Source organism: Mytilus edulis, chromosome 7 (assembly GCF_963676685.1).
Source record: "Mytilus edulis chromosome 7, xbMytEdul2.2, whole genome shotgun sequence".
NCBI classification, from domain to species: domain Eukaryota; kingdom Metazoa; phylum Mollusca; class Bivalvia; order Mytilida; family Mytilidae; genus Mytilus; species Mytilus edulis.
The window spans coordinates 92,433,971-92,461,518 of NC_092350.1; the positions used below are offsets into that span (position 1 = coordinate 92,433,971).

Genomic DNA, 27,548 nt, shown 5'->3' on the forward strand with positions numbered 1-27,548 from the left:
TATTGGAAATTTACGAGATAAGCCAATCAAATTAACGTAATTTTGATATCACTTTTTCATATCACACTCCGTACGGCGTGATACGAAAAATATCTATTCACGTGGGAGTTAGATAACAGGCCCCAACCATAAAAGAAATACATATATATATATATATATATAAACAACAGTGTAAACATAACCCACTCTAAAAAGAGTTACAAGAGACTGATCAAAACACATATACATAAAAGTATGTATATATATACAAGCATTAAACCTATGTGTAACATCGACATGGATATGCGTTAAGGGTACACAACAAGCTGTTAATCTTTCTTTTATATTATTCCATTCTAAATCTATTAATATTTGCCGATTTGTTTTTCTCTTTTTCCTTTAACAATATACTTTAAACGTAGATGAGTTAAAAAAATTGCGTCTTGTCCTATATTGCCTTCTTATAAACTGTCTTCTTAAAGTTTGGTGCGCACTACATCAGTTTTGAATAAAACCAACTTTAAAGTTTGGTGCGCACTTCATCAGTTTTGAATAAAACCAACTTAAAGTTTGGTGCGCACTTCGTCAGTTTTTAATAAAACCAACTTAAAGTTTGGTGCGCACTTCATCAGTTTTGAATAAAACCAACTTAAAGTGTGGTGCGCACTACATCAGTTTTGAATAAAACCAACTTAAAGTTTGGTATACACTAGACCGGATCCGAGTCAAAACCTCTTATAAAGTGTCGTACGGACAAGACTTGTATCCCATCTCCTTATTTTTATGTTTTCCAAGTAAAACCTTATTGAATCTTGCTTTTGACGCATTGCACTATTAATATCTTAAAAAAATGAAAAGTTGAACAAACTCGAATAGCTATAGAGTGAGATGATCAGCAAGAAATATAGAAAAAATCTAGCATTTAAAAACTGAAAAAATGGTACTTGTTTATTTTTCAAGATCAAATGTGACATGTACAATTCTTGTAATTATTGAATGTGACATGTACAAATCTTGTAATTATTATCGTGTGAATATTGCATTCATAGTGTAAAACCACTATCTCCTTTTATTTATATAATAATGCATTGGTCGTGCTAAAGATTATAGATATTATTCGTTTTTAACAATCTGTATTAGGAGAATATAGCTGTCAGGCAAGTAAATCCAGAGTAATAACAATTATATGATACGTTCATTGACGTTCCATCATTCTGTATGAAAACATTTCCTGTTAATTAGGACAAATTTTCATTTAACAATTATATATATAAATATTTGTATGTTTCATGGGAATTTCTAAAGAATGAAAGTGAAAATGCCTGTTAGGGTAAACTTTCCCATTCAATTAAGGTTGAATATTCTTAAATACAGATATTAAAAACATAAACATTGAGTTTTTTCAGAAATATGAAGTAATCCAAGCATCACGTGACCTCAAAGAAAGATGCACATGCATTCTATTTAATTGTAAGCTTTGAATTTCCAGGATTGGCTAAAATAATGCGTTTCCTGTAATTAAGACTTTTTTTAAAGAAAAAAACGAAATCTTGGAAATATTTGATAAAGACAGCAATCCTTCGCTTTAGATTCGTTACAATAAAGATTACAACAATACTCCGTTTGCTGTTTAACTTTAGATTTTGATTCACTAATACCGGTATCATATCAGTTTAAAACAGAGTTTAACAGATAGACAACGACAAACACTAACTTACGACTTTTAACTTCGGTAATGGGGGCATGTTTGTAAGGTCTCAGCTATCCTCGTAGTAATAGGGGACAGCTTGACTCATCAGATCTATAAAATTATAAAATTAACTAGCAAAAAGACTCAAGATCTAAGAGTAATCCCGATTACTGAAAGCTAATGCAAAGCAAGTTACTTCTTATAAGTAAATGATGGTTCAAAGACTAAACTATCATTCAATTTAAACATCAAATGTGCAACGCTGAAAAAAATCAACTGAAAGAACATTAAGTTATTATTTAAACAACAGGTGGCGTATTCGTCTCGATTGAGGGAGGTCGTGATGAGGTAGCGTGTTCGTCTCGAGTAAGGGAGGTCGTGATGAGGTAGCTTGTTCGTCTCGAGTTAGGGAGGTCGTGATGAGGTAGCGCATTCGTCTCGAGTGAGGGAGGTCGTGATGAGGTGGCGTGTTCGTCTCGAGTGAGGGAGGTCGTGATGAGGTAGCGTGTTCGTCTCGAGTAAGGGAGGTCGTGATGAGGTAGCTTGTTCGTCTCGAGTAAGGGAGGTCGTGATGAGGTAGCGCGTTCGTCTCGAGTGAGGGAGGTCGTGATGAGGTGGCGTGTTCGTCTCGAGTCAGGGAGGTCGTGATGAGGTAGCGTGTTCGTCTCGAGTGAGGGAGGTCGTGATGAGGTAGCGTGTTCGTCTCGAGTAAGAGAGGTCGTGATGAGGTAGCGTGTTCGTCTCGAGTAAGGGAAGTCGTGATGAGGTAGCGTGTTCGTCTCGAGTAAGGGAGGTTGTGATGAGGTAGCGTGTTCGTCTCGAGTAAGGGAGGTCGTGATGAGGTAGCTTGTTCGTCTCGAGTAAGGGAGGTCGTGATGAGGTAGCGTGTTCGTCTCGAGTAAGGGAAGTCGTGATGAGGTAGCGTGTTCGTCTCGAGTAAGGGAGGTCGTGATGAGGTAGCGTGTTCGTCTCGAGTAAGGGAGGTCGTCTCGAGTAAGGGAAGTCGTGATGAGGTAGCGTGTTCGTCTCGAGTAAGGGAGGTCGTGATGAGGTAGCGTGTTCGTCTCGAGTAAGGGAGGTTGTGATGAGGTAGCTTGTTCGTCTCGAGTAAGGGAAGTCGTGATGAGTTGGCGTGTTCGTCTCGAGTAAGGGAGGTTGTGATGAGGTAGCGTGTTCGTCTCGAGTAAGGGAGGTCGTGATGAGGTAGCTTGTTCGTCTCGAGTAAGGGAGGTCGTGATGAGGTAGCGTGTTCGTCTCGAGTAAGGGAAGTCGTGATGAGGTAGCGTGTTCGTCTCGAGTAAGGGAGGTCGTGATGAGGTAGCGTATTCGTCTCGAGTAAGGGAAGTCGTGATGAGGTAGCGTGTTCGTCTCGAGTAAGGGAGATCGTAGATTCTTTCTTTTGTATCAACTTTCTCTTTTTAGCACAAATATTCTACCATTGTTAACCTATAAAATATACTAGCTTTAACCTATAAAATGGACTAACATTAACCTATAAAATATCATGTTCTTCAGATATAGCCGAGATTTATGATTTAATGTGTTTTCTCAATGACAATTAGACCACATTTTCTGTGACATTACTATAAACAAGGATTGTTTAATGAAAATTTCATATTTGTTTAAGCATGAGAATAGAAACGCAAAATGAAATGTGACAAAAATTATTTTTGAAGGTTTATTGGATTAGGGAATGGTCGCCGTACCGCCATTAATATCCGTTAGCTTAAATACCATAAAACCAAACATGAAAGCACTTTTAAAAATAACAAGTTAAACAAATCTATATCAAATTAGACATTTATGTAAATAGCATAATAAAAGACGAAGAGTTATGATTTTTATTGTTTTTATATTAATGAAAGCGTTAGTAAATGGCTGTAGTTTTGAGGAATTGTAGAATTATATCTGACTTAAACATCACACAAAGCGCTATAATTGTTACATGTGACCAAGGCGTATCGACAATACTGACAAAAACTTCCTGTTCAACATCAAACAACCTTCAAAGAATTTATAGCTGTAAAGCAGTATGCTTTTGTTTGAGTTTGTGTGTTGCTTGATTGTATAAGGACAAATTTAAGTGGGCTAATGTTATGTGTATTGTTATTATTCATATGTCATGCGACCATCGAACATTTTTTACCCCCCCCCCCCCCCCCCCGATGTTTGTCAGGGGTATGAGGAGAACCGACACCCTTTTGACTCATTTCTATCACTGATGAAAAGTTCCTTCCAATTAAAGTGCTACCTTAATTACCTGTGGTGACTAGTTACAGCAGAACATATATGGTTATTAATATATTTTTTTTTTGGTTGCTGTAACCATTACATCTAGTTTAATACGTATGCTTAACGATTATAATATTTTAAATATCATACAAGGGAACGACCATTTAACTTTAAGGGGAGGGGATATGGTATTTTTTCTCAGTCCGAAAATATTTTTTTTTGTCATGTGCTTGACCAGAATATTGTTTAGAAAAAAAAAATGCCCCCCCCCCTCCCTTTTTTTTAAATGTTAAATGGTCGTTCTCTAACACTAAGTAAACACAATATTACAAATAGTTACTCAAAGATAAAATTGAAAAATGTTTCAGTGAATGGACTGTCGTATTTTGTATTCTCTTTCTTAAGCTAATGAAGAGCGGAGGTCGGATATTCTCAAATTGTTTAATCTTAACACTATCATATTTGTCATGTAATTCAATGTATTATTTAAGTAAATATTATCAAATGTATAACGTATTATAGGTTATTAGTAAAACCAGTATGTTAATCCTTGAATCATTCCTAATATGTTGATCATTTTACGGATTATGCTCCTTGTATATCCATTTCAAGTATTATATCCAGAGATTAGTAATGAGTGGCGTTTTTTGTTTTGTTGTTAAAGTGCAAATAAACTCTTTAATTTGTTACGATTAGTAATATAAAAAAGATGATGTGGTATGATTGCCAAGGAGACAAGAGACCAAAATCACACTGACATTAACAACTATAGGTCACCGCACGGCCTTCAACAATGAGCAAAGCCCATACTGTATAGTCGGCTATAAAAGGTCCCGATAAGACAATGTAAAACAATTCTAACGAGAAATCAAACGGCCTTATTCATATAAAAATGAATATTAATATGAAAATTAACGGATCACCAAAACAATATTTAAAGGAACAAAGGAACCTCTTCAGATTTATAACAGATTTTCTGGTTAATCATAAATGAAATTGAGAATGGAAATGGGGAATGTGTCAGAGAGACAACAACCCAACCATAAAGCAGACAACAGCCGAGGGCCATGCACCCATAGGTCTTCAATGCAGCGAGAAACTCCCGCACCTGGAGGTGTGAAGGAATTACAAAAATTACAAAATTAAGGAAATATGGAAAACAATTGAATCTGCATTCAGCTTGAAACTGTAAATGAAACATTGCAAACCCAGTTGCATTTCTATTCTGTTGACTTACAAATCAGCGATAATATAATTCTAGTAATTAACAATTTAAAGTAGTTTATCGATGTTAAAAACTCGTCAGTCCGTCTTAAATACTAAAAGAAATTAAAATCTGCTGTAATATCTTTGACGCCAAAAAGAGCGAGACCAGATTTGTCGACAGATTGACCCGCGGTAGATATTACGTCCTCGGGGAGTGGAGCTACTTCTATTCTTTATTGATAGGGGTACCGCTGGGGATCAGTTACCCCATCCTTTCCATATAAATTATATATTAAAATTGATACCTCTTCATATAGTGTGTACGTAAAAATGTAACCTTTTCCCATATTGTTTGGGTTTCGTGTGGTGTATAACCTAGAGGTTGAAATGGGAAGATATATAAAAATGTACCCAGAGATCAAAGGTTATGTAAACTTTGTAATAAAATTGATGATGAATACCATTTTTTCTATATTGCAAACTAAACTCAACTATATGAGATTGCTTATTTTTAAAGATTAATAATATAAATCCTGATTTTACAAATTATCAACCACTTTTAAAGCTAAAACAACTTTTAAATCCTAAATCTGAGCTTTTGACAGAAATTGGTGACTTTATAAAGCAATCTTTAGAATTGCGAAAATGAGGTCCATGTAATTATTACTACATGTATATCTATCTAAAACAAGATTAACTATCTATATAGATCAAAGGTTACATTAATTACCATTTATAACTATGTTTTTTTTATGTTTATATTTGTAATTCTTCACTGTCTGTATTAAATGTTGTATTTGTGTTTGCTTGACCCATATGGGTGTATTTTGCAAATAAAATTATTATAATGTAAGAGTGGAATACCATAGTGTCAAAAGAGAAAAAAAAATGGTTTATAAAAACGCAGACGGAAACACCAAGAAAGAATCCCCCCTCCCCCAATTTACGTCACCAATCCAAACACTAATCTCATAGACTGTTTGTGAAAGAAAGGCGAAAGATACCAAAGGGACATTCAAACAAATAAATTGAAAATAAACTGACAAAGCCATCTTTTGTATGTACACTATGTACTGTAGCCCTGTTCAACCAATCAACATTGAGAACGGGCCTGTTCAAATAAACAAAAAACCAACTAAATTGTAACATAATAGGATTTAAAACTATATTTTAAATCTCTTATCGGCAGTGGTCAGGTTTATGAGGGTTTGGATGGGGTTAAATGATTAAAGAATAATGCCCTTAAAAAATGAAGATTAGAGAATAATGAGCCAAAAAATAGAAGATTAGAGAATAAAAGGGTTAATTTTTGGAAGATTAGAGAAAAAAGGGGTTAATTTTTTAAAGATTAGAGAAAAATGGGGTGAAAATTAAATGTTTACAGAATAACAGACCCCCCATCCATACCCTCGTTTATAGTTGTCTTTGTTTTATCTTAAAATATTTACGTCATCAAACTCACAGTGACGTACTTCCTTTTTTCAATAACGTGGGAAGACAAAAGACGTAGTTGAAAGGCTAAGAATTATTACCAAAAACCAACTAAATTGTAACATAACAGAAACTTTTAATAAATGAGAATTATCTTTACTATACAATTTTGAGTCCAAACTATAATTGTCCATATTGTAAGGCAGTTGGCTGCAAATTAGATTTATTAAGATTATTAGGTAACATGAGCTCATACATAATAATATGAGTTATACAATGCCGAAATTTAATAAGTTATCTATGATTTTAATTTAAAATTTGTGAAGATATGTCAAAATATTACATCCACCCAAAGTTTAATTGGAAAACGTCAATAAAAGTAATTTAAAACTTACAGTTTGGTTCGTTTGTGACAATTAACCAGCAATGGTGTTAGTGGGTATAGAAATGATTTAGTATTTCAAATAACAGTTAATTCAAATACATGAAATCTGCATCGTCAGGAATAATCTTGAAAAGAAAAAAAATATAAGGGTGTAGAGGGGGTTCAGTTTTCTTTTCTGTACTCAACAATTGTTTTCCTTTCTGTACTCAATAATTGTTTTCTTTTCTGTATTCAATAATTGTTTTCTTTTCTGTACTCAATAATTCTTTATACAATTTTTCTATACTAAGGGGGTATTTTTGTTTCTTTCTATTATTGATTTGTTTGTCCTATTATTTGTTTTAACTCTAATTCTATATTTTCTCTTTTCTTAAAATCTCATCCACACCCTCAAATGCAACTTTTGATTAAAAACTGAAAAAAAATAGTCAAAGAAACTTGAGTGAAGATTTGTCACTATCAGTGAAGTATAAAAGGAATAGCTTAAATTTAGTATCAGAATTTTATTGATAATCTCTAGAAACTCCAACGGATCGTATAACTGCCTAGACCTTTTTGCTCCAGAAAACTGATTTAATTTGTGACAAAAAGCTTATTACTATATTTAATTGAATCGTTCAATTGTACGACAAATCTTCTCGGTTAGCTGTAATAATTATATTTCGTTCGACGAGGGTGTTAAACTCACTAACTAAATATATTAAAAACATAATTGCAAATTCTGATATATTTCATTACTTGGGTTATTACAAACTACTTTAGAAATTATTATGTTTTTATAGAAATATAGTTTGAAATACACTTTAATTTTTATTTAAGTCTTTTATTGAACAAAAAATATCGTTCAAGACTATATCGGATCTGAGATTTTATTTGTTTATTTCAGTTAATTTAACACTGGTAAACGTGATTTACAGATTTAAGTAATTCATGAAAACGATTTATACAATATTAATGATTTGATGGGTTTACTCTCTGCGTGTTAATTTATTTATAGTGCGATCGTGTAAATAAAAACGGGAGAAGTGTTATATTTGAAACAGTTTCAACACAATTTAAAAGTACAATCGCTTAACTATGAAATTAATAAAACAGAGAGATACCTTCAAAAAATCAAAATCTGCGACTATGTGAAGTAGTTAATACTATTGAGGGTGAGCCTCATTTCTTCTTGAATTTTTAAATTAACCTCTACCGGAAAAATCAATTTGTTAAATTCATCAAAGTTCTCCCAAACATTCTGATACTAGGTAACCCAGATAATGTCAGTCGACTCGTTATATTCCGCCGATCTCCGAGTAATCACCGATTGCTTCCCTCGATTGGCTAGAGCGCAGAATTATTCCAGTAAGACCCTGAGCAACATTCTCTAATCAACAGCTGATCAACCAGTACTATTGTGGTCATTCTAGATTGACCATTAGGAATGAAAAGGAAATTTGGTTTCGTACATGATCGATTTTTTTTTTACACATGTTTTAAAAATAACTTAAGTTTGCATCCATAAAAAAACTATTTATTTTTCTTGATTTCTTATTAAGATATCAAGCTTTTTAATATCAATCATTTAAATCAAAATATCTATTCACATGAATTAAACCTACAATTATTTAATTATGAACTATTTTTCAGACCACATCATGACATGATAATAGTTTTTCTGGAACTGTCTGACCAAAACTCACAAAGAAATGTTTTGTAGATCATCGAGTATTCTCCCTTTACGAAATGTCCAAATCAAATGCACTTTAATTTGTGATACATATGAGTAAAGTCGATTTCATATAAGATATACCCTTGCATTCTAAAGGACTTTAAAATAAAAATACCTTTAGACTGTCCAATCATATATCACACATCCGTTAACTCGTAAGCGCGTATCATAGTATAGGTACAGACTTGACCGCGCAAGATACCTCGGTGGAAAATATACACACTAGTTAAAACAGTTAGATAAATTATACATTGGAGAGAATAGTATTACAATAATACATGTAACAAACAATGTCTTAACTATCGATCAACTCCAAATACAATAATTAGTAGTTCCAATGGGACTCTAACTTGAATACCGGATAAGTTGTTTGGTGTTCATGAACAATCCATACTAAATCTTAAAAGAGAAAGAATAAAAGCTGCTAATTATAATATAGGTAAAATGGCTCTAACAGAAATGTAACGTCAGTTAACAAAAGTTCTCTGGTGAGTTTCGGTATAACGATGTTCCGCGATAGTTGTTATATTTTTCATCTGAGTTCAGTATTTTTGTGATTTTATTTTTTGACAAAATTATTATTCATATGTATAGAGATGTTAACTGCTTATCAACTATTTCGGTGAATATAATTCTATTTAAAATTGAGAATGGAAATGGGGAATGTGTGAAAGAGTCAAAAACCCGACCATAGAACAGACAACATCCGAAGGCCATCAATGGGTCTTCAATGTAGCGAGAAACTCCCGCACCCGGAGGCGTCCTTTAGCTGGTCCCTAAACAAATATGTATTTAATTTTAGTTTCTTGTGTACAATTTGGAGTTTAGTATGGCGTTCATTATCACTGAACTAGTATATATTTGTTAAGGGGCCAGCTGAAGGACGCCTCCGGGTGCGGGAATTTCTCGCTACATTGCAGACCTGTTGGTGACCTTCTGCTGTTGTTTTTTCGATGGTCGGGTTGTTGTCTCTTTGACACATTCCCCATTTCCATTCTCAATCTTATACTAGTTCAGTGATAATGGACGTCATACTAAACTCCGAATTATACACAAGAAACTAAATTTAAAAATCATACAAGACTAACAAAGGCCAGAGGTTCCTGACTTGGGACAGGCGCAAAATTGCAGCGGGGTTAAGCATGTTTTTTTTTTAGATCTAAACCCTGCCCCTATAACTCTAGCCAATGTAGAAAAATCAAATGCAAAACAATACAGTTTACGAAAAGTCTGAGTCCGATGTCAGAATATGAAACAAAAGAAAATAAACAAAATGACAATAATACATAAATAACAACAGACTACTAGCAGTTACTGACATGCCAGCTCCAGACCTCAATTAAACTTATGGAAAGATTATGTCTTCATCACATGAATATCAGGTACAATCCCTCCTGTTAGGGTTTTAGTATTATTCCATCATGAAATATATGAGAAGAACATTACACGTGTCATGCCAAAAACTGGTTTTAGAATAAATGTGTTTAATTCCGACGCAAAGACCCTATAAGTGAATCAATATTTAAGCCAAAATATGCAATCTTTAATGACCTGACAACAGTATCGTTGAATATACCCCTTCCTAATAAGTCTGTTTAAAGGTTTTATTAGCTTTTGAGGTGAATACTGACATGTTTGTGATTTGTAAAGAATAGTACCATAAAAGATAGTATGTGAAATACCTGAACGTATAAGATAAGTTATATTTATAAATGATTTCCTTATACCGATGATAAAACTTAGTAAATGTTTCGACTAGTTTGTGATATCGTCACCATCGGAAAAAGGATGATTAACGATAGGAAAGGAAAAATCATCTCTTTCATCATAAATTTGAATTAGAAGCTTCCCGTTTATGATAAAGATATCAAGATCGAGGAAAGGGCTTGCAGTGGTCATTGCTAGTATCAGCTTTGTTTACAGTAAGTTCAACAGGATAAATTTCTTTAGTCATGTATTGTGATTAAATTGTATCACAATACAAAAACAGCTCCGCAATAAGTGGTGCACAGTTAGTCCCAACTAGAATACCAATAACTTGTCGATACACGGAATCTCAAAAGCAATCAAAAGTGTTATCAAGTAAAAATTCAAGCGCTGATATAGTATCAAAGCATGTCCAATTGACATAGTTCCTTTGTTTGTTGCTACAAAATGATCTAAAAGAGTAAACATATGTATTCGCATTCTGACTTTATTTGCATTAATTGATCTTAATAGTAAAAGCTGATTATCTAAAAAACAGTTATTTACCGTTTTCTTGATTCTTTTTCATCTAAGGCCGCTTAAATATTTTAAAACAACTATATAGACAGAAAATACCTATTAGACTGTTAAAATACAATAACAGATAAAATGTCGATTAACGGGGAAATCCTTTAGCGTTAATCTCTTAAATAAAGTATAAAGAACATCACAATTAATGAAACAAAACATCTTAAATGTAAAACTACTGTCGGTATCGAATGACAAACTTAGATGTCGGTATTAAATGATAATATTGCTCTTGTCTTATTCATCTATAAGTTATCTATTGCACATCTAATTATATATCTGGGATAGTGTTCCATTTCCTAATTCTCTCATTCTTGTGCTTATTAATGGAATGACAATATTACGTGCTAATAGATACTTGAAAAACACATTACCGTCTTTCTTTGGCCCTTCCTATGTCACCCATAAACATGGATATACACCCAAACTGGGATACTTTAACAATGATTTGATTAGCTATACATCGTTTAGAGGAGAGATTGCCTTGAATCCGGTGACATTTGACGTGCCACAATTCACACGGCATCGATACAGCTAATTAGTATCATTTTGTTAGTTATGTTATGAATAGTAACTTTTGAATTATTAAAATTAAATTGAGCATCACTGTGCAAAACATTATAATCGTGTCGGTTGAAAGATGTAATTTGATTTGAATTTCGTAAATGATTTCAAGATCACAAATGATTAAAGTGTAAACGGTTTTCGATTCATATAAAGTATTACTAGTTTCATATTTATATATGACTGTACCAGTTCATTATAAAACACTTGTTGTATGCTTTGCTTTCTCAACTAGACAGCTAACCACTTAAGACCAAATTAAGTGGAAGTAATCAGTTATAGGACATTGTATGACCACCAAAGAGCACAATTCATAGTGTAAATTAAAGTAAAGTATTAGAGGCCATGACATGCCAAAATATTAAATAATTCCAACGGGAAAAACAACAAACGGAAAATAAATATGACGGACCACTATTAGTACTGTATCGCTTACTCATTTAACTGTATTACTAACAGCCTATCATTTATCAAGTGGAAATATCATTTCATTCAATGGAAATGCAAAAGCAAAACCAACCAAATACGGGTTAAATTGAAAACAAAGTTTAACCTTAACATTTTTTGTTCCTCAACATCAAAATTTGGTGTTTTTCTATGGTAGTAAAATTTAACATGTTACCTTTAATTACCCTCAGCCAACACTCCCTTCAGTTCTAATGCTATCTGGGATTTTTCAACCGAATATGAAGGGTCTAACAAAATGTTGTGAATAAACGCTCTGAAAAATGTGAATGCCGTAAACAGCTTCATACGAATACGGAGAAAAACATAAAATGAACCCATCCAGAATCCCTAATTCCATTGTCAGATTAAACAATTCTAAGTTCAGAATGATATATTTGCAATATTGGTCAAATTAAATGCCATGTTGACGTTTTAAACATATTTTTAAAATAGAAATTCAAAGAGACCAAACTATAAAAGAATGTGCAAGAAATTATAACGTTTTTAATACAGATCACAATAATTCTGTAAAACGATGTTTAATCTAGAAAACGATTAAGTGAATTCATCATTTCAAATGAAATGGCAGAGAAGTAAAGTAAACGCCATAGGCAGATTATTTGAATTAAATCATGAAGTTAATTTTTCCACTCCATGACATACTAGATAGAAATCTAGCCACATAAATTTCAAACAGTGAATAAACAAAGTTTTTTAAGCGCTCACACTTATAGATAGATAAAGTGAACATTTACGTAAGTTATCAATATGAGTTAATAGAACTAATTCCTATGTGTCAAAGTAATAGACATATTACGTTTATAAACAAACTTTTGCATGCAACATCCTCAAAAATCGGACACCAACAGATCTTTATTCGTGATTAAACAAAGCTAAAGCCGGTCAATGATAGAAATTTCTTTAGTCGTACGGTCAATTGCAAATAAATAGCATCTTTACAGAAGTTATGCGGGGTTTGATCATACTACATACACCCTTTTCTAAAAGCTTTTATAAATTAATTGCCTTATGCATTAATAACTAGGATTTTTTCTTTTCAGTAAATAAATATTTTACACACTAGAAATTTCGTTTAGGTTTGAACTTTGAAATATTCGTAGTTTAATTTATCTCACAAACTTCGTGACACAGTGCAAACATATTATGTATTTTACTACAAAATACGCTAAAAAAAATCAAATAAAGTTGATTTGAATTAATAATGAAATACATTGTATTGTTAATAGATTTAAACATTGAAATGCTATTCTACAAATGCAATCGAAACAAACTTCAGCAAGGTTGTTATACGTAGCAGATAATTCAAAAAAATATCAAAAAAGATAAGACAGAAAAATAGTTACTTACGATTGAGCAGTATAAACCTTACCATAACCGGCTTAAAACGAATGGCAAACCGTATGAACCTATCCAGAACCGGTTTAAAACAATGCACAAACAGTACGAACTTATTCAGAACCGGTTTAAAAAGAAGGACAAACAGTACGAACCTATCGGGAACCGGTTAAAAACGAAGGACAAACAGTTGGAACTATCCAGAACCGGTTTAAAACAAAGGAGAATCAGTACTAACCATACGCGAACCGGCTTTAAACGAAGGTCAAACAGTCACGAACTTTACCAGAACCGGTTTAAATGAAGGACAAACAGTCACGAACCTTACCAGAACCGGTTTAAAACGAAGGATAAACCGTCAAGAACCTCATCAGAACCGGTTTAAAACGAAGGACAAACCGCCAAGAACCTTATCAGAACCGATGCAAAACAAAGGAAAAACAGTCTCTAACCTTACCAGAACCGGTTTCAAACGAGGGAAAAACAGTCAAGAATCTTATCAGAACCGATGCAAAACAAAGGACAAACCGTCACTAACCTTACCAGAAGCGATGTAGAAGTGATGACCAGAACATCTGGCTTATCTAGTGATACCCGGATGTGACTGTTACAGGTTACTTTGTTTTAAAACATCTCGATACTATATTTATTTTCTCTTGTTCAGCTATAGTTACAAATTCGCGTGATGCTTTGTTTTGTGAAGATTAAACAAAAAATTGTCCTTTCAAAACAATTATAAATGTGTTTTTTTTTTAATAAAATATTAAAATAACCCAGTCATATACTTTCAAAGCTAACATTTGACAGTGATAAGACATGTTTTAACTTTGACAAATGTTTAGTTTGGCTGAAATACTAAAAATATAAAGACTTTTTGTATATACCTATATTAAGGTAACTTAAATGTGAATAATAAAGACTTATTGTATATACCTATATTAAGGTAACTTAAATGTTATTCACTAAGTATATACTTATATTAAGGTAACTTAAATGTTCTTCACTAAGTTTACACCGAAGGAGACTAACTGTCTCTTAATGTACATACCTTGTGACTTGTCGTTAAAGTCCAAACTGTTAGAAAGTCCTAAATTAAAAAACCAAATAAGAAGTGTCCATGATATTAGAACAAATTTGTCACGTAAAAGAAAGAAATGCATGCTTGGTCAGTCCGGTGTTGTTTCTAAAGTTAAAATACCTCTGTAACATTTTATCACTGAAAGTAGGAGGACCAGTCATTTAGGATTGCAGAATTAACCAATCAGAATTAACGTTATTGGAAATATTAAGTTATGTATTGATTGATTTAATTGGAAGACAGCATGAAACCGATCTAACTCAGGGTTAGAAAAACGTTTAATTACTATTACAGACCTTGTGGGATTAATACAATAATGAGTCTTAACGAGTGTTTATGTAAAGTCTCAACTTTCAAACATTTCTTCAAACTAATATCAACCTTTTGAACGCCACCAATTCTTAGAAGCTATAATAACATTAACACGAACCTTTAGATAGGTTCCCAATATGCCACATACTCACATTACTTAATTATAGACATTGTATACGATTTTAATATGTATTTATCAATTAGATTGACTCTTTGATAGCTGTATAGTTGTTTGAAAACTTTAATGAATGCCTGTTAACTAGAATAAAAATATTCAAATGAATATATTTCCATTGCAAATATACCGTATATACTGATCTATAACATGAATATAATATTGAATTTTTTATTCCTTTAAGGGACAAAATATTTAGAAATAATTAAAAAGGCAAAATTTATGAGATGATCAACATGTTTAACCATGCATTACATGTTTAGCGATATGTTGTCATATTTTAAGTTAATAACGACAGCGGTATACTTAACCAGTTGAAAAACCGGGCAATGTCCGATGTTATTGGAGGGGTGGGGCACGCTAACATGTTTAACCTCGTCTCGTTCTATGAGTGCCTGACCCAAGTAAGAAACCTGTAACTTAGTGGATGTTGTTTGTTCTTGAGTTACATATTTGTTTTTCGTTTATTATTGGCCATTAGATCTCTTGTTTGAATTGTTTTACATTTGCCATGTAGGAGCCTTAAAAGTTGACTATGCGGTGTGGGCTTTGTTCTTTGTTAATTTATGAAGGCCGTACCGTGACCTATAGTTGTTACTTTTATTTCTGTGCCCTTTGGTCTTTTGTGGAGAGTAGTCTCCTTGGTTACTTTACCAATCTTTTGTTTTAAACACTTGTTTATCTGTTTTCTAGAATAATGCATAGTACATAGGGAATGTCCTTAACTTGGTGTAGATAAAAAAAAACATAAAACCCATCTTAGACAACGTTAACGTAGGATGTTTGCTCCTCCATTTTTTTATTTTTTGCCAGATTTTCGGAATCCTCTGGTTTTATCCATGTATTGTCATTAAAAAATTTGCCCACTAACCCCTACTTTTCTTTTCATAATTTTATTACATAAAGCTTGAAAAGCCATATTTCAAAATTTTATAAAATTCTTGTTATTTTTTCATAGGTTTTGAAACAGATTAGGTGTCAATGTTAAATATATGAAAAATCTAGAGAGATTTATTTCCCGCCAAATTTTCAATGGCTTATATCTCGAAAACGAGCACACGGACCCTCCATTTATTTCTTCTTTTTTTGTTTCTTTATTTATATACTATCGATCCATAACAGTCTTTTAAGATTAACAAAACAAAAAGCAATTCAGTTAATTGTTGAAGGTTGTAAATCAGAAATTTAATCAGCATCGTAGTGGTATGTTTCTAAATCGACGCTTCTTCAATCTTTACTCTCGTTGCTCTTTTTGGGCTAAGAATAAAAGACCATTCCTTATTGCTTGGGGTAATTAAACAATGACTGTAATATTGTTTCTGTCTGAAGAAATAACATAAAAAATGTGGTGCACACTAAATAATACGCGGGTTGTTCTAAAGTGTATATCACATTTTTTAGGTTATTTCAATAGATAGAAAACATATAACAGTCATTCCTTATAATTTAAGTCTAATTTCCATGTTAAGCCAACTAAAACATGAAAACAACGTTGATGACCTGATGGTCACATGACAAAATTGTGTTTATGAGCTGATAGACAAGACACTGTCAGCTAATCAGAAGACACTATACATCCAAAATTCAATTATCTATACTATTAGACGAGAAGACCTCATTTTGTGTGTCGCTTCTCTTCCTTCGACGATAAATTAATCATCATGCCTCTGTGTTCTATATGTAACATGCATAGTCGCATTTGTCATCCATTCTTATTATTATTCAGATTGTGTTATTTTTGGAGAAAAAAGAAGAAAAAGGAGTCCGAATATTGATTCCGTCATCAGACTGACTTTTAGTCATAGATAAACTTCCGGTTTGAAACACACACAAGTACAACCAATCGTTATAGATAACAAAAGTGAAAAAAATAAATAAGCCAATCAGAGCGTTCTCCATATCATGGTGTTTAGATCGCCAGAACCACAATTATACCTCCTTAGAGAGGACAATTATTTTTCGCGTTTATCTACATGTGAACTACGATTATAATGCATAATATATAGAGACTGTATTCTGTCTGCAGTTTTCTTTGAAATATATTACTATTCAAGGGGTCATACCAGTTGAATATATATCAAAATAAGTAAAACATGTGGAAACAAGAATGTGTCCAAAGTACACGGATGCCACATCGGCACCATATTTACTAAGTCTCGAGTTGATTGGACTTCAACTTCATCAAAAACCTCCTAGACCAAAAACTTTAACCTGAAGCGGGGTAGACGGACGGTCGAACGAACGAGCAAACGGATGCACAGACTAGAAAACATAATGCCCATAAATGGGTCATAACATTTATTGTTCGAAGTGAAAGTAGTGATTTGGCAAAAATGAAAGTAGGGTAGAGATTAGAGGGAGGCATGACCTTTTTCGGGACGTCGGGGTCGTGTGTTTTTAAGCCCGGGATTTGGGGATTGTTCCTTAAGGGATCCGGGAATATATTTTTCGATTTCGGGATATGAATTTCTTTTAATTCTGCATCTCGGGATTTCATGTTTTTAAGACCGGGATTTCGGGATCAGGACCCCTCAGACCACCCTCAAATTGGCCTTAATCGGTCTTAGTCATTTATACAAGATTCCTATCCTACCATTGGCATGTTAATAAGGCTCTCAAAAGAAAAAGCAATTATGGATTGTCCTAGAAGCATATTTTATTAGACTAATAATGGTCTATATATAAGCAGTTACATTTATTTCATGTTTGAAGCGGTGCAAATTTTTAATTTAATTTGACTTTTACCAAAACATGCATTGTAGCAAAGGAAAAGAATAATTGTGGTCTGAGGCACGAAACACGAAAATAATTGAATTTAACAGAAAGGAAACAAATATCGGACTTTGGAAAAAGGGAGAGGGCTTTTGATACCTTTTATGAAATTCTCCATACATAATATATTTTACAGAAAATCACCCTACAGCAGTTCACAAGCTGTATATGCCCGCGATTTCGCGGGTGTGTTCTAGTATAATTATATAACAAAAACGCGGCAACAAGGCTCTTCCTCTTATATTTCACCGCTTACTGCGCGCCTCTAATTGGATATCAAATATTATACTAACTATTGAAGAAACTGGGTGAGTTAGCTTTGCTAACATACACGTAAATTAGGTTTCTAATGGAAAACGTTCTTATTGGCAATCAAACCATGTATGTATTGTGTATACTAAGCGTTTTTGGTGTTAAACACTCTTCTCATTGACTTAGAAGATGTCAAATATCTCATTAGTTACTTGCATTCCTGCATTAAATTGTGCTGACTTGTTTGATAATCTGGGCCTATTGTGATGTGCTATTTTTTCAATCAAAGATGACGAACGACACCCATATTACCTTAATACCGTATGGTGACATGTGGATGTTGTTTGGTTGCTGTCTCTCTAATATATAACCCACGTCTTATTTTATTTGATAACAATATTCGCAAATAGGTGGATTGATTAAAATATCCCATTACTCAAGAAAATGTCTTTAATGTAATAATAACGATTTATTTCGCCATTTTGTTCGCGCTAATGAGTTTTTATACGTGAAGACAAATAAACTAAACTTCCTCCTTTAGAACCCTTCAAAAGTTTTAAAAGTTTTAATTATCCTGAACCAGGTTGTTATTTTAAGTGTTATTATTTAGTTACCTCATTTCAAACAAAACATTGCGACTTTTTAAATTTTGTAATTACCCTTTAATTAACGCTTAGCGTTATCGCTCAAATTAAGCATAATAGCGGAAGCGGAAATTGCTGTTTCTTTCAACAGTTTTTAGAGGATCGTTAAAAAGCCTTGTTATTATCAATACCTTAAACGTACATGTAACCACGATTAGTCTTTAAAAATATCATTCCTGTAAGCAAATTGGTTGGTACGAGTTTTCACCGTAAATGGTTATAATTCTACAGCGTAAAATATTTTGTAGTATGATTATGAAGAACGGCGAACGATAATTTAAAGACGTATCTAATAACAAGATAGTTCACAAAGGAAGGCAAATGTATGTTCATTTACTAAGTAAAAATCATTTGTTTGTTTAAAACGTCTTTATTCGAATATAATATAGTCTGTATTACATGATTTTTAAAAGTATAGTTCATCAATTTTATATATTTCCAATAAATAAAAATATAATTCAGCTTTACGAGAACTATTTTGATACAATATGACACATTTCATATGGTTTGATATCTTTGTAAAATTGAGAATGGAAATGGGGAATGTGCCAAAGAGACAACAACCCGACCATAGAAAAAAAACAACAGCAGAATGGATAGCCATCTTTTACCAGTACTATATAATGTGTATAAATGAGTAGAAATTAAAATTTAGTAAAAAATTGAAATATATTTTAAAATGTTTCTGAGATGAATAAACTGCATGCAAATTTGCTTTTACCTCTAATAGCATTTTTTGACAAAGTGTGAGTGATGCTCTTCTATTAATTTGTTTTCAATCGATATGTGGTAATAGTGATAGGTTAATGCTTCCAAAATAAACCACGTAATGCTTAAATATTTAATGCCAATTAACCAACGCCTAGCACTCATCAACGCAAAAAGATCTATATCAGACGAGCAGGTAACAGTACATTTACATGTTGTGAAATAAGTTAAATAACACATGCTATACAAATCTATTATAACTTCGTACTTTACTTCAACTTTTTAATATTTTGGTTCGAGCGTCACTGATGAGTCTGGTGATTGTAAAAAATCGAGCGTCTGGATGCATAATCTTAATACTGGAATTTATGATGAATCTATTTTGCAAGCTTGGTCTTTTGTTTCAACTGATTAAGATTAATTTGTTTAAACCTATCCTATGATATACAATTGATGTATATCAAAAGATAAACATCACTCTTTAACAAAATAATTAATAGAAAAAGTGTTTTTATTTGCAGAACTTTTTAGGAAATATCCGGGAAATGTATCTATTGTGTTTTTCATGAACACTCTTAAAAAGTGGTGGTATAGAAATATGGTAACTGTATTTCAGGAATATGTGTCATATAAAAAAGAAGATGTGGTATGATTGCCAATGAAACAACTCGCCACTAGAGACCAAATGACACAAAAAATAACTACAGTTCACCGTACGGCATCAGACAATGATCAAAGTCAATAATGCATAGTCAGCTATAAAGGGTCCAGAAATAACAAATGACGGACGTCTAACGGATAAGAACGGACGTCTAACGGACATGAACGGATTGAAAAAAAAGTTATCCGTTAGGCGTCCGTGCGAGCTATCCGGTAAGGTGTGACCGAGACTTAACACATAAACAAACAACAACAACTGAATTACAGGCTCCTGACTTGGGACAGACACATACATGTATACAGAACATGTCGGGGTTAAACATATGAGCGTACATTTTTTTTACAATATCCATGTAACCAGCTTTACACTCATTTTTTTCCATTACTTTGTAAAAGTATGTGTTTTTACAAAATGTATATTTATATTTATAGCAGATAATTTAAAGGTTTTATATAATTATGATGTTTATCAATTTTAAATCAGTATATTGTTTCCAAAGTAAACTACCTAATGACAACGTTAACTTAATTGCAATATCCCAATACTAGTTGTTGTTTACTTATTTTTCAATTTTTTAGGAGATTTCCTAATCATAACAAGAAGGGCACTTGCAGTCAAGTTTCTCGGGATACCCACAAATACGTCTAGTAGACTATACAATGAATATAGACAAACAAGTCAGAAACATTTAAGGTGGTACCTAACACTTTCACTAAAATTAATTTGGCTCGTTTAATTTTAATTAAATTTTGACAAAGAATTTACCTTGACCCTTAAAAAATATAAAAATTTCAAAAAATTTGAACCAACCGTTTAATCAGAAAAATTACACTGGTTATATAGCAGTTTGACAAACACTTATTTTGATCATTGAGAAGCTTGATATTTCCTTATGAACACAACGTCATTAAAACATTCTGCTGATTTTACAGAGTTATCTCCCTGTAGTGTTAGGTACCACCTTAAGACAAAATGAATATCAGAGTTAAAGTTGTTATTCAAAATAAGTTATCTCTAACAGCATTATTCATAAGATAAAAACTAAAGATTAAAACACTAAAAATACAAATCTTATTGCATGCAAACTCATATTACATAAGCTTAATTCTGATGTCTTGTAGGAGTACATTTCACTCGGCAGCTTTTAACTAATAAACTATTCACATGTTTGCTAAATATAATATATATTTGGATCAACATGATTAAATGATTAAATGAATCACCTAGCAATATTTTCATTTTTGTTTTGCAAGATGGGAACGCTGTAAACCTAAGGTCGGAAGAGTTGATACTTATCTATATAAGCGGCTTGATCCATACGCAAACAGTGTGCTCTTTCTTGCAATTTAAGCTCAAAAAACTTAGCATCTGTCAAGTTTGACAAATAAGATGGCTTCCGGTCGCAATGTCAAATTTAGGACTGAATATAGTATCCCTTTTCTTGCTTATTATTTGATTCCCTTTCAGAACAATTTTTTTTAAATGTGAAAAAATATTTTCAAAACAATTTTAAATTATAAAAAAGATCTAGACCAACTGTATTCAATAATGTACTGTGGATACTACCATCCTCGATGCAGGATAAAGTCCTTTTATAGTTCATTAAATATTATTCGATATAAGCATTTACTATTGTTGTCTAGTTAGTGAGAAGAATTTGTTTTTCCTCTGTTCTCGACTCGCCAGGTATTTCAATGTTTAGTTCAAAGAAAACTCCATTGATACAACTTACAAAAGATAGGTTAAACTTTGAAAAATAAAATGTTTTCAATTGTTTTAGGATATTTGCAAATATTTGATCGTGCATGTTTGAATAGTGTAAGTGAGCCTTCTCGGTTACTGACTGTAAAAACTTTATCGTTAGATTTTCGCAACAACAACAACAAAAAAACACAAATTTAAAATAAAGAAATGATTTCATGTCATTTTACAAAAATGGTGATTTTGTCATAGAGCGACGTCGCTGTAAATAACTATCTACGATCGATTTACGTCTATCTGACTCTTTTTCCATTATAGATTTTCGTCTGTCGATCACTTTTTGTTTTATGGAATCTTCATCAAATTCGACCGACTTTTTTAAAATGGTCAGATCTTGCTGAAGTTCGTCCAGTTTTAAATGTTTATTTTTAACACTCATGAAATGTTCAACGCGTTGTATTTCTGAGTTTATTTCCTGTAAGTCAAGCGTCGTGTTGTCAAGGTAACATAAATCTTCTTCTTCTATTCCATCACGATAAGATATATCACTGAAATTTGACCAGCGTCTGTCGTCAAGTTCCGGCATAGCTAATCCACTTTGAGGGTCGATGCCTTGTGCGATCGACATCCTTCTAAAGGAATTTTTTGTGTGCCTCAAATACATTGGGCCTCCATGTTGTATTGACGGTTTGCGGTTATGTACAGATTGTTGCGACAATGACTGTGTACGGTACTCAGCTTCAGTTTGTTTAGATTCAGTCAACGCAGAAGTTAAATCCCGCGGATGTAGACAATCATATGAATCCATGCTTCGGCTTAGAAAATAATCCGTTCAGAGCACATGAAACTTTGAATATCGTATTCCTATTAATCCTCCAATTATGTTTCACTAAAATATTTCACAGCCGTTTACATTATATGTATGTAACACAGAGGGGCTATCCATTTTTTATCGTCAATTCCTTCTATGCATTCTGTAGTTTTCTTTCAAGTCATGTTCATATACATGTATGAAACGCTGTCCGCCTGTCTTAATGTTTATACTACAACTTTAACATAATAATAAAGATTGTTATATTTTTAAAATTAAACAATAGTACGTTTTATAAAAGTTGAAATTGTGTTACAAATAATAATAAGGTAAAAGTGACATTTTCGTTACCCACCGATGGACAATTAAATTCCTTTACAAATGAATGCACTTTTCAGTTAACAATTAAACCAGTTCATTGTGATTAAATGATATGACACAAATGTATATATGTTTGAAGATATGATAATGTTACTGGTTGTGTTTTATTTGACAAGTGAACGATAGCAATGATATTTTAGTGACATGATCGACTGGAACAACGATTTTAAATACCAACGAGGCCGAATAGTTCGTTGTTATTCCACAATATAGTGACTCGCAGATTCGGGGTTAACATTAACATTAATTAAGGATATAGTCTTAGTTTTAAATAAAATTGGTATAAAAAGAAAAAATGGGGGGGGGGGGGTCCCTCAATGAATGATATCCAAAGAAAAAGAGGGGATAGATTGAGTCTTTCAATGATTAATATCCAAAGAAAAAGGGGAGATAGATTGAGTCTTTCAATGATTAATATCCAAACAAAAAGGTGGAGTCTCTTAATGATTAAGCAAGTACTTAAGGAAACACTGTGAAAGAAATACTTTTTTTTTTTACAAACATGGGAGAAAGATACTTAAACGATATTCAAACTCATCAATTGAAAACAAACTAACAGTCTTACATGATACTTTATTAGTTGTAATTGGCTTTGAACTAGCTATCAGTATCTTGGAGTAATACTCTCAGATCTGTTCGTTAGGGGTCTTTTTGTTGTTAAAATGTATAACTTCCCGTCCACGTCCGGTCTGTGTTATTGATAAATGTATTTCTGCTCTGTATCCATCTGGCGATTTAAGCCCTTTTCAGCTGATGTTTTTAAGTTTGATCTGATGTAACACACGGTACCCGGTTACGTGGGGGGAGCATTAGTATTCCGTATACGCGGAGGGTGGGGAAAGCATTAGTATTTCGGTTACGCGGAGGGTAGGGGAAGCATTAGTATTTCGGTTACGCGGAGGGTGGGGAAGCATTAGTATTTCGGTTACGCGGAGGGTGGGGGAAGCATAAGAATTTCGGTTACGCGGAGGGTGGGGGAAGCATTAGTATTTCGGTTACGCGGAGGGTGGGGGGAAGCATTAGTATTTCGAAAGTTTTGTACAGTTTATTTATAATTATGATCATATCGATACAAATGCATGTCAATATTTAGCAAACGAAGTTATGCAGAAAACAAAATTGAAAAAAAAAAAATCCCAATAAATGACATGGTTGTCTGATGGTATCATTAAGCTAAGAATGTACAAAGAAATTGCATTTTGCCTTGCTGGTCATTATGTAAGAGGTCGTCCATTTTATAACTAGACTTCCGTTGTCAATACAGTCGTGTGCAGTATGTCCATCAGGAGACAAAGTAGAAAGCCATCTCTGTAGTAAACGTCGTAAACATGCTCTCTTTGACATATTGGACAAATAGATAACAAACAACGACGTTAAAAGTTTAAGTTTGCACGACACCTATATTTTAATTTAAAAAGTATAATTTAAAGTAGGAGCGTATTAACTGGTAAAAGTGGTAATAAAACCAAAATGGAGAAATGTCATGTATTATCTATATCTTTAAAAAAAAATGTTCGTGACGTATAGTATAGGTCAATGCGACAACCACTCAAAGACACGAATAACGTCACGATATATTGAAAAGTAAAATCACCAAAATACTGAACTTAGAGGAAAATCAATTCGGAAAGTCCATAAACACATGGCAAAATCAAATAACAATACGCATCAAAAACGAATGGACATTAAAAACGAATGGACATCAAAAACGAATGGACATTAAAAACGAATGGACATTAAAAACGAATGGACATCAAAAACGAATGGACATTAAAAACGAATGGACATCCAAAACGAATGGATATTAAAAACGAATGGATATCAAAAACGAATGGACATTAAAAACGAATGGACATCAAAAACGAATGGACATTAAAATAAGTCATACAAGAACTGTCATATTCCCGACTTGGTACAGGCATTTTCAAATGTAGAAAATGGTGGATTAAACCTGGTTTTATAGCGCTAACCCTCTCACTTTGTATGCATGCCTTCTTAAAGGTCACATGAAATCAAGTTTTCAATTTCAAAGCGTCCGTACTATATTAGAAATTGTTAAAATAAAGTTTGACACGGATAACAATTCGATCAAAATAGCATCTAGGAGGTTAATATTCCTCAAACTTCAATACAAACAATGCTCAAAATATTATCTAGGAAGTCAACCGTCCTCAAAACGTTAATTCATGAAATGCTCAAAATATCATCTAGAAGATTAACTCTCCTCAAAATGCCAGTCATACAATGCTCAAAATATCATCTAGGAGACTACCCCCCCCCCCCCTCAAAATGTCAGTCATACAATGCTCAAAATATCATCTAGGATGCCAACCTCCCTCAAATCGTCAGTCATATAATGTTCTAAATATCATCTAGGAAGTTAACCGTCCTCAAAATGTCAGTCATCGTTGCTCAAAATATCATCTAGGAGGTTAACATTCTTCAAAAAGCCAGACATACATTGTTCAAACTATCATCTAGGAGGTAAACATTCCTAAAACAAAACAGACATTCATTGCTCAAAATATTATCTCGAAGTTTAACCTACCTTAAAGCGTTAATACATACAATGCTCAAAATATTATCGATGATGCCAACCTCCCTCAAAACGTCAGTCATACAATGCTCAAAATATCATCTGAAAACTAACCTCCCTCAAAATGTCAATACATACAATGCTCCAAAATTATCGAGGAGGCTAACCTTCCTCAAAACGTTAATACAAACAATGCTCAAAATATCACCTAAGGGGCCAACCTCCCTCAAAATGTCAATACATACAATGCTCAAAAATTATCGAGGAGGCTAACCTTCCTCAAAACGTTAATACAAACAATGCTCAAAATATCATCTGGGGGGGGGGGGTAACCTTCCTCATAACGTCAGTCATACAGTAATCCAAAGTATCATCTAGGAAGCCAACCTTCCTCAAAACGTCAAACCTTCAAAACATACAATGCTAAAAATATCATTTAGGAGGTTAACCGTCCTCAACACGTTAGTCAAATATTGCTCAAAATCTCATCTAGGAGGTTAACATTTATCAAAACTTCAATAAATACACTGCCCAAAATATCGATTATACAAAATCATCAGATTTGATCAACATTCACATGTAGACAGTTCAAAAGACAAAAACACAGCAAAAACATGAAATACTGGGGACAGAACAAGGTCATCCCAGATACTCCGTAAACATGGAAATGAAAGTGGAAACCAGTAATGTCAAACTTAAGACGCTAAATTCCCAAGTGATTATTTAACATGTATATCGCTCAAATACGTGAGAGAACATTACTAAAATGGACCCAACAGATGTCGTCAATTGTTCCTGAGTATTGGAACAATAGGTAATTTTTCAACTATTTCAAAAATTAGCCTATCAAAAAATATATGGTTAATTTTTTTAAGTAAAGTTTATATCATGGAGGTGTAGATGCACTGATTACTGATCTGTTATACCGTCGGGAGCAGGAAGCTAGTGACTGCTGCTCCATATATTATACCGTCGGGAGCAGGAAGCTAGTGACTGCTGCTCCACATATTATACCGTCGGGAGCAGGAAGCCAGTGATTGCTACTCCACATATTATACCGTCGGGACCAGGAAGTCAACAAACAGTAGATTTGATCCAGTGATTGGGTGTGTAAATATAAGTTTATATTTCTGGTTCGTCCGAACTTTTAACGAACGCAGACGAATCTGATTAATTGTCTTGCTTTACATGCATTGTAAAAACTTCCTGTTATAAATGCATAGCTGACTTAAACCCTGATTGACGGTGTATATTGTTTATTGGGATGAATGCCTTAAAGACATCAGCGACTTTTTCTGTCATTTTAATGAATATTTAATGTAATGAAGGTAAACTTAATTTCTATGAAAAAATAAATGCCAGGAAATATATGTTTGAAGTTAACAAAGAAATGCAATAATTCATCATTTTAGTAGATTGATAGTTAAATACAGCTATTTTTAAATGTCATGCGAAATATATAATTTGTCTTTTAAGACAGAAGGCTAACAATACATTAAACAAAAAGGCACTAACTTTACCTGCTTTATTGAAAGAGCTATAAATCTGAATAGCTTAACTGTTATGACAGCCTGTTCATATGAACAAATGGTTCGACAATATTTGATTAGAAAGATCGACTTTGGCAATTTGATTCACAAGCTGAAGAATGTGAATGCTCTAAAAAAAAAGGTAGCATGCTATGATATTTCTCTTGTTTAAAAAAGAATGAAACCTGTTGCTGCTAATAGGAACTCCTTCCAGAATGAAACCTTGTGCTGCTAATAAGAACTCCTTCCCGAATGAAACATTGTGCTGCTAATATGAACTCATTTCCCGAATAAAACCTGTAACTGCTAATAGGAACTCATTCCCGAATGAAACCTGTTACTGCTAATAGGAACTCATTCCGAAAGAAACCTGTTACTGCTAATAGGAACTCACCTATAAATCTATGCTAAAACTTTGGTTTTTTTTTCACTCAGGTGTGGTTAAAGAATAAACTTAACAATATTATACATTGTACACTATTAAATTGAACTTAAAGAAATTATAAATTAAATTACTATTACTATTGTGTTATGTAAAATTAACACCGTATACGGTATGAGGAAAATTAAGATTCAGAGTATACATGTACTTTTATGTTATCTCCCTCACAACACTTTTTTTCTTCTTTCATCAAATTGAGAATCAGAATATTTTTAGGACCCCCTCCCCCTTTCTATTAATATAATTTGAGTTAGATGGCCGTTCCCTT

At 33.0% G+C, this 27,548-nt stretch overlaps 1 protein-coding gene across 1 annotated transcript in view; it reads right to left on the minus strand.

The window, feature by feature from the left end:
- Nucleotides 1–14,475, minus strand: part of LOC139482466 (uncharacterized) — a 34,267-nt gene extending 19,792 nt beyond the window's left edge. The window contains exon 1 of the mRNA XM_071266370.1: nt 14,327–14,475. Within this exon, the coding sequence (XP_071122471.1) occupies nt 14,327–14,438 (112 nt within the window). The 5' untranslated portion in view covers nt 14,439–14,475. The remainder of the gene's footprint in view (nt 1–14,326) is intronic.
- Nucleotides 14,476–27,548: the final 13,073 nt, after the last annotated feature.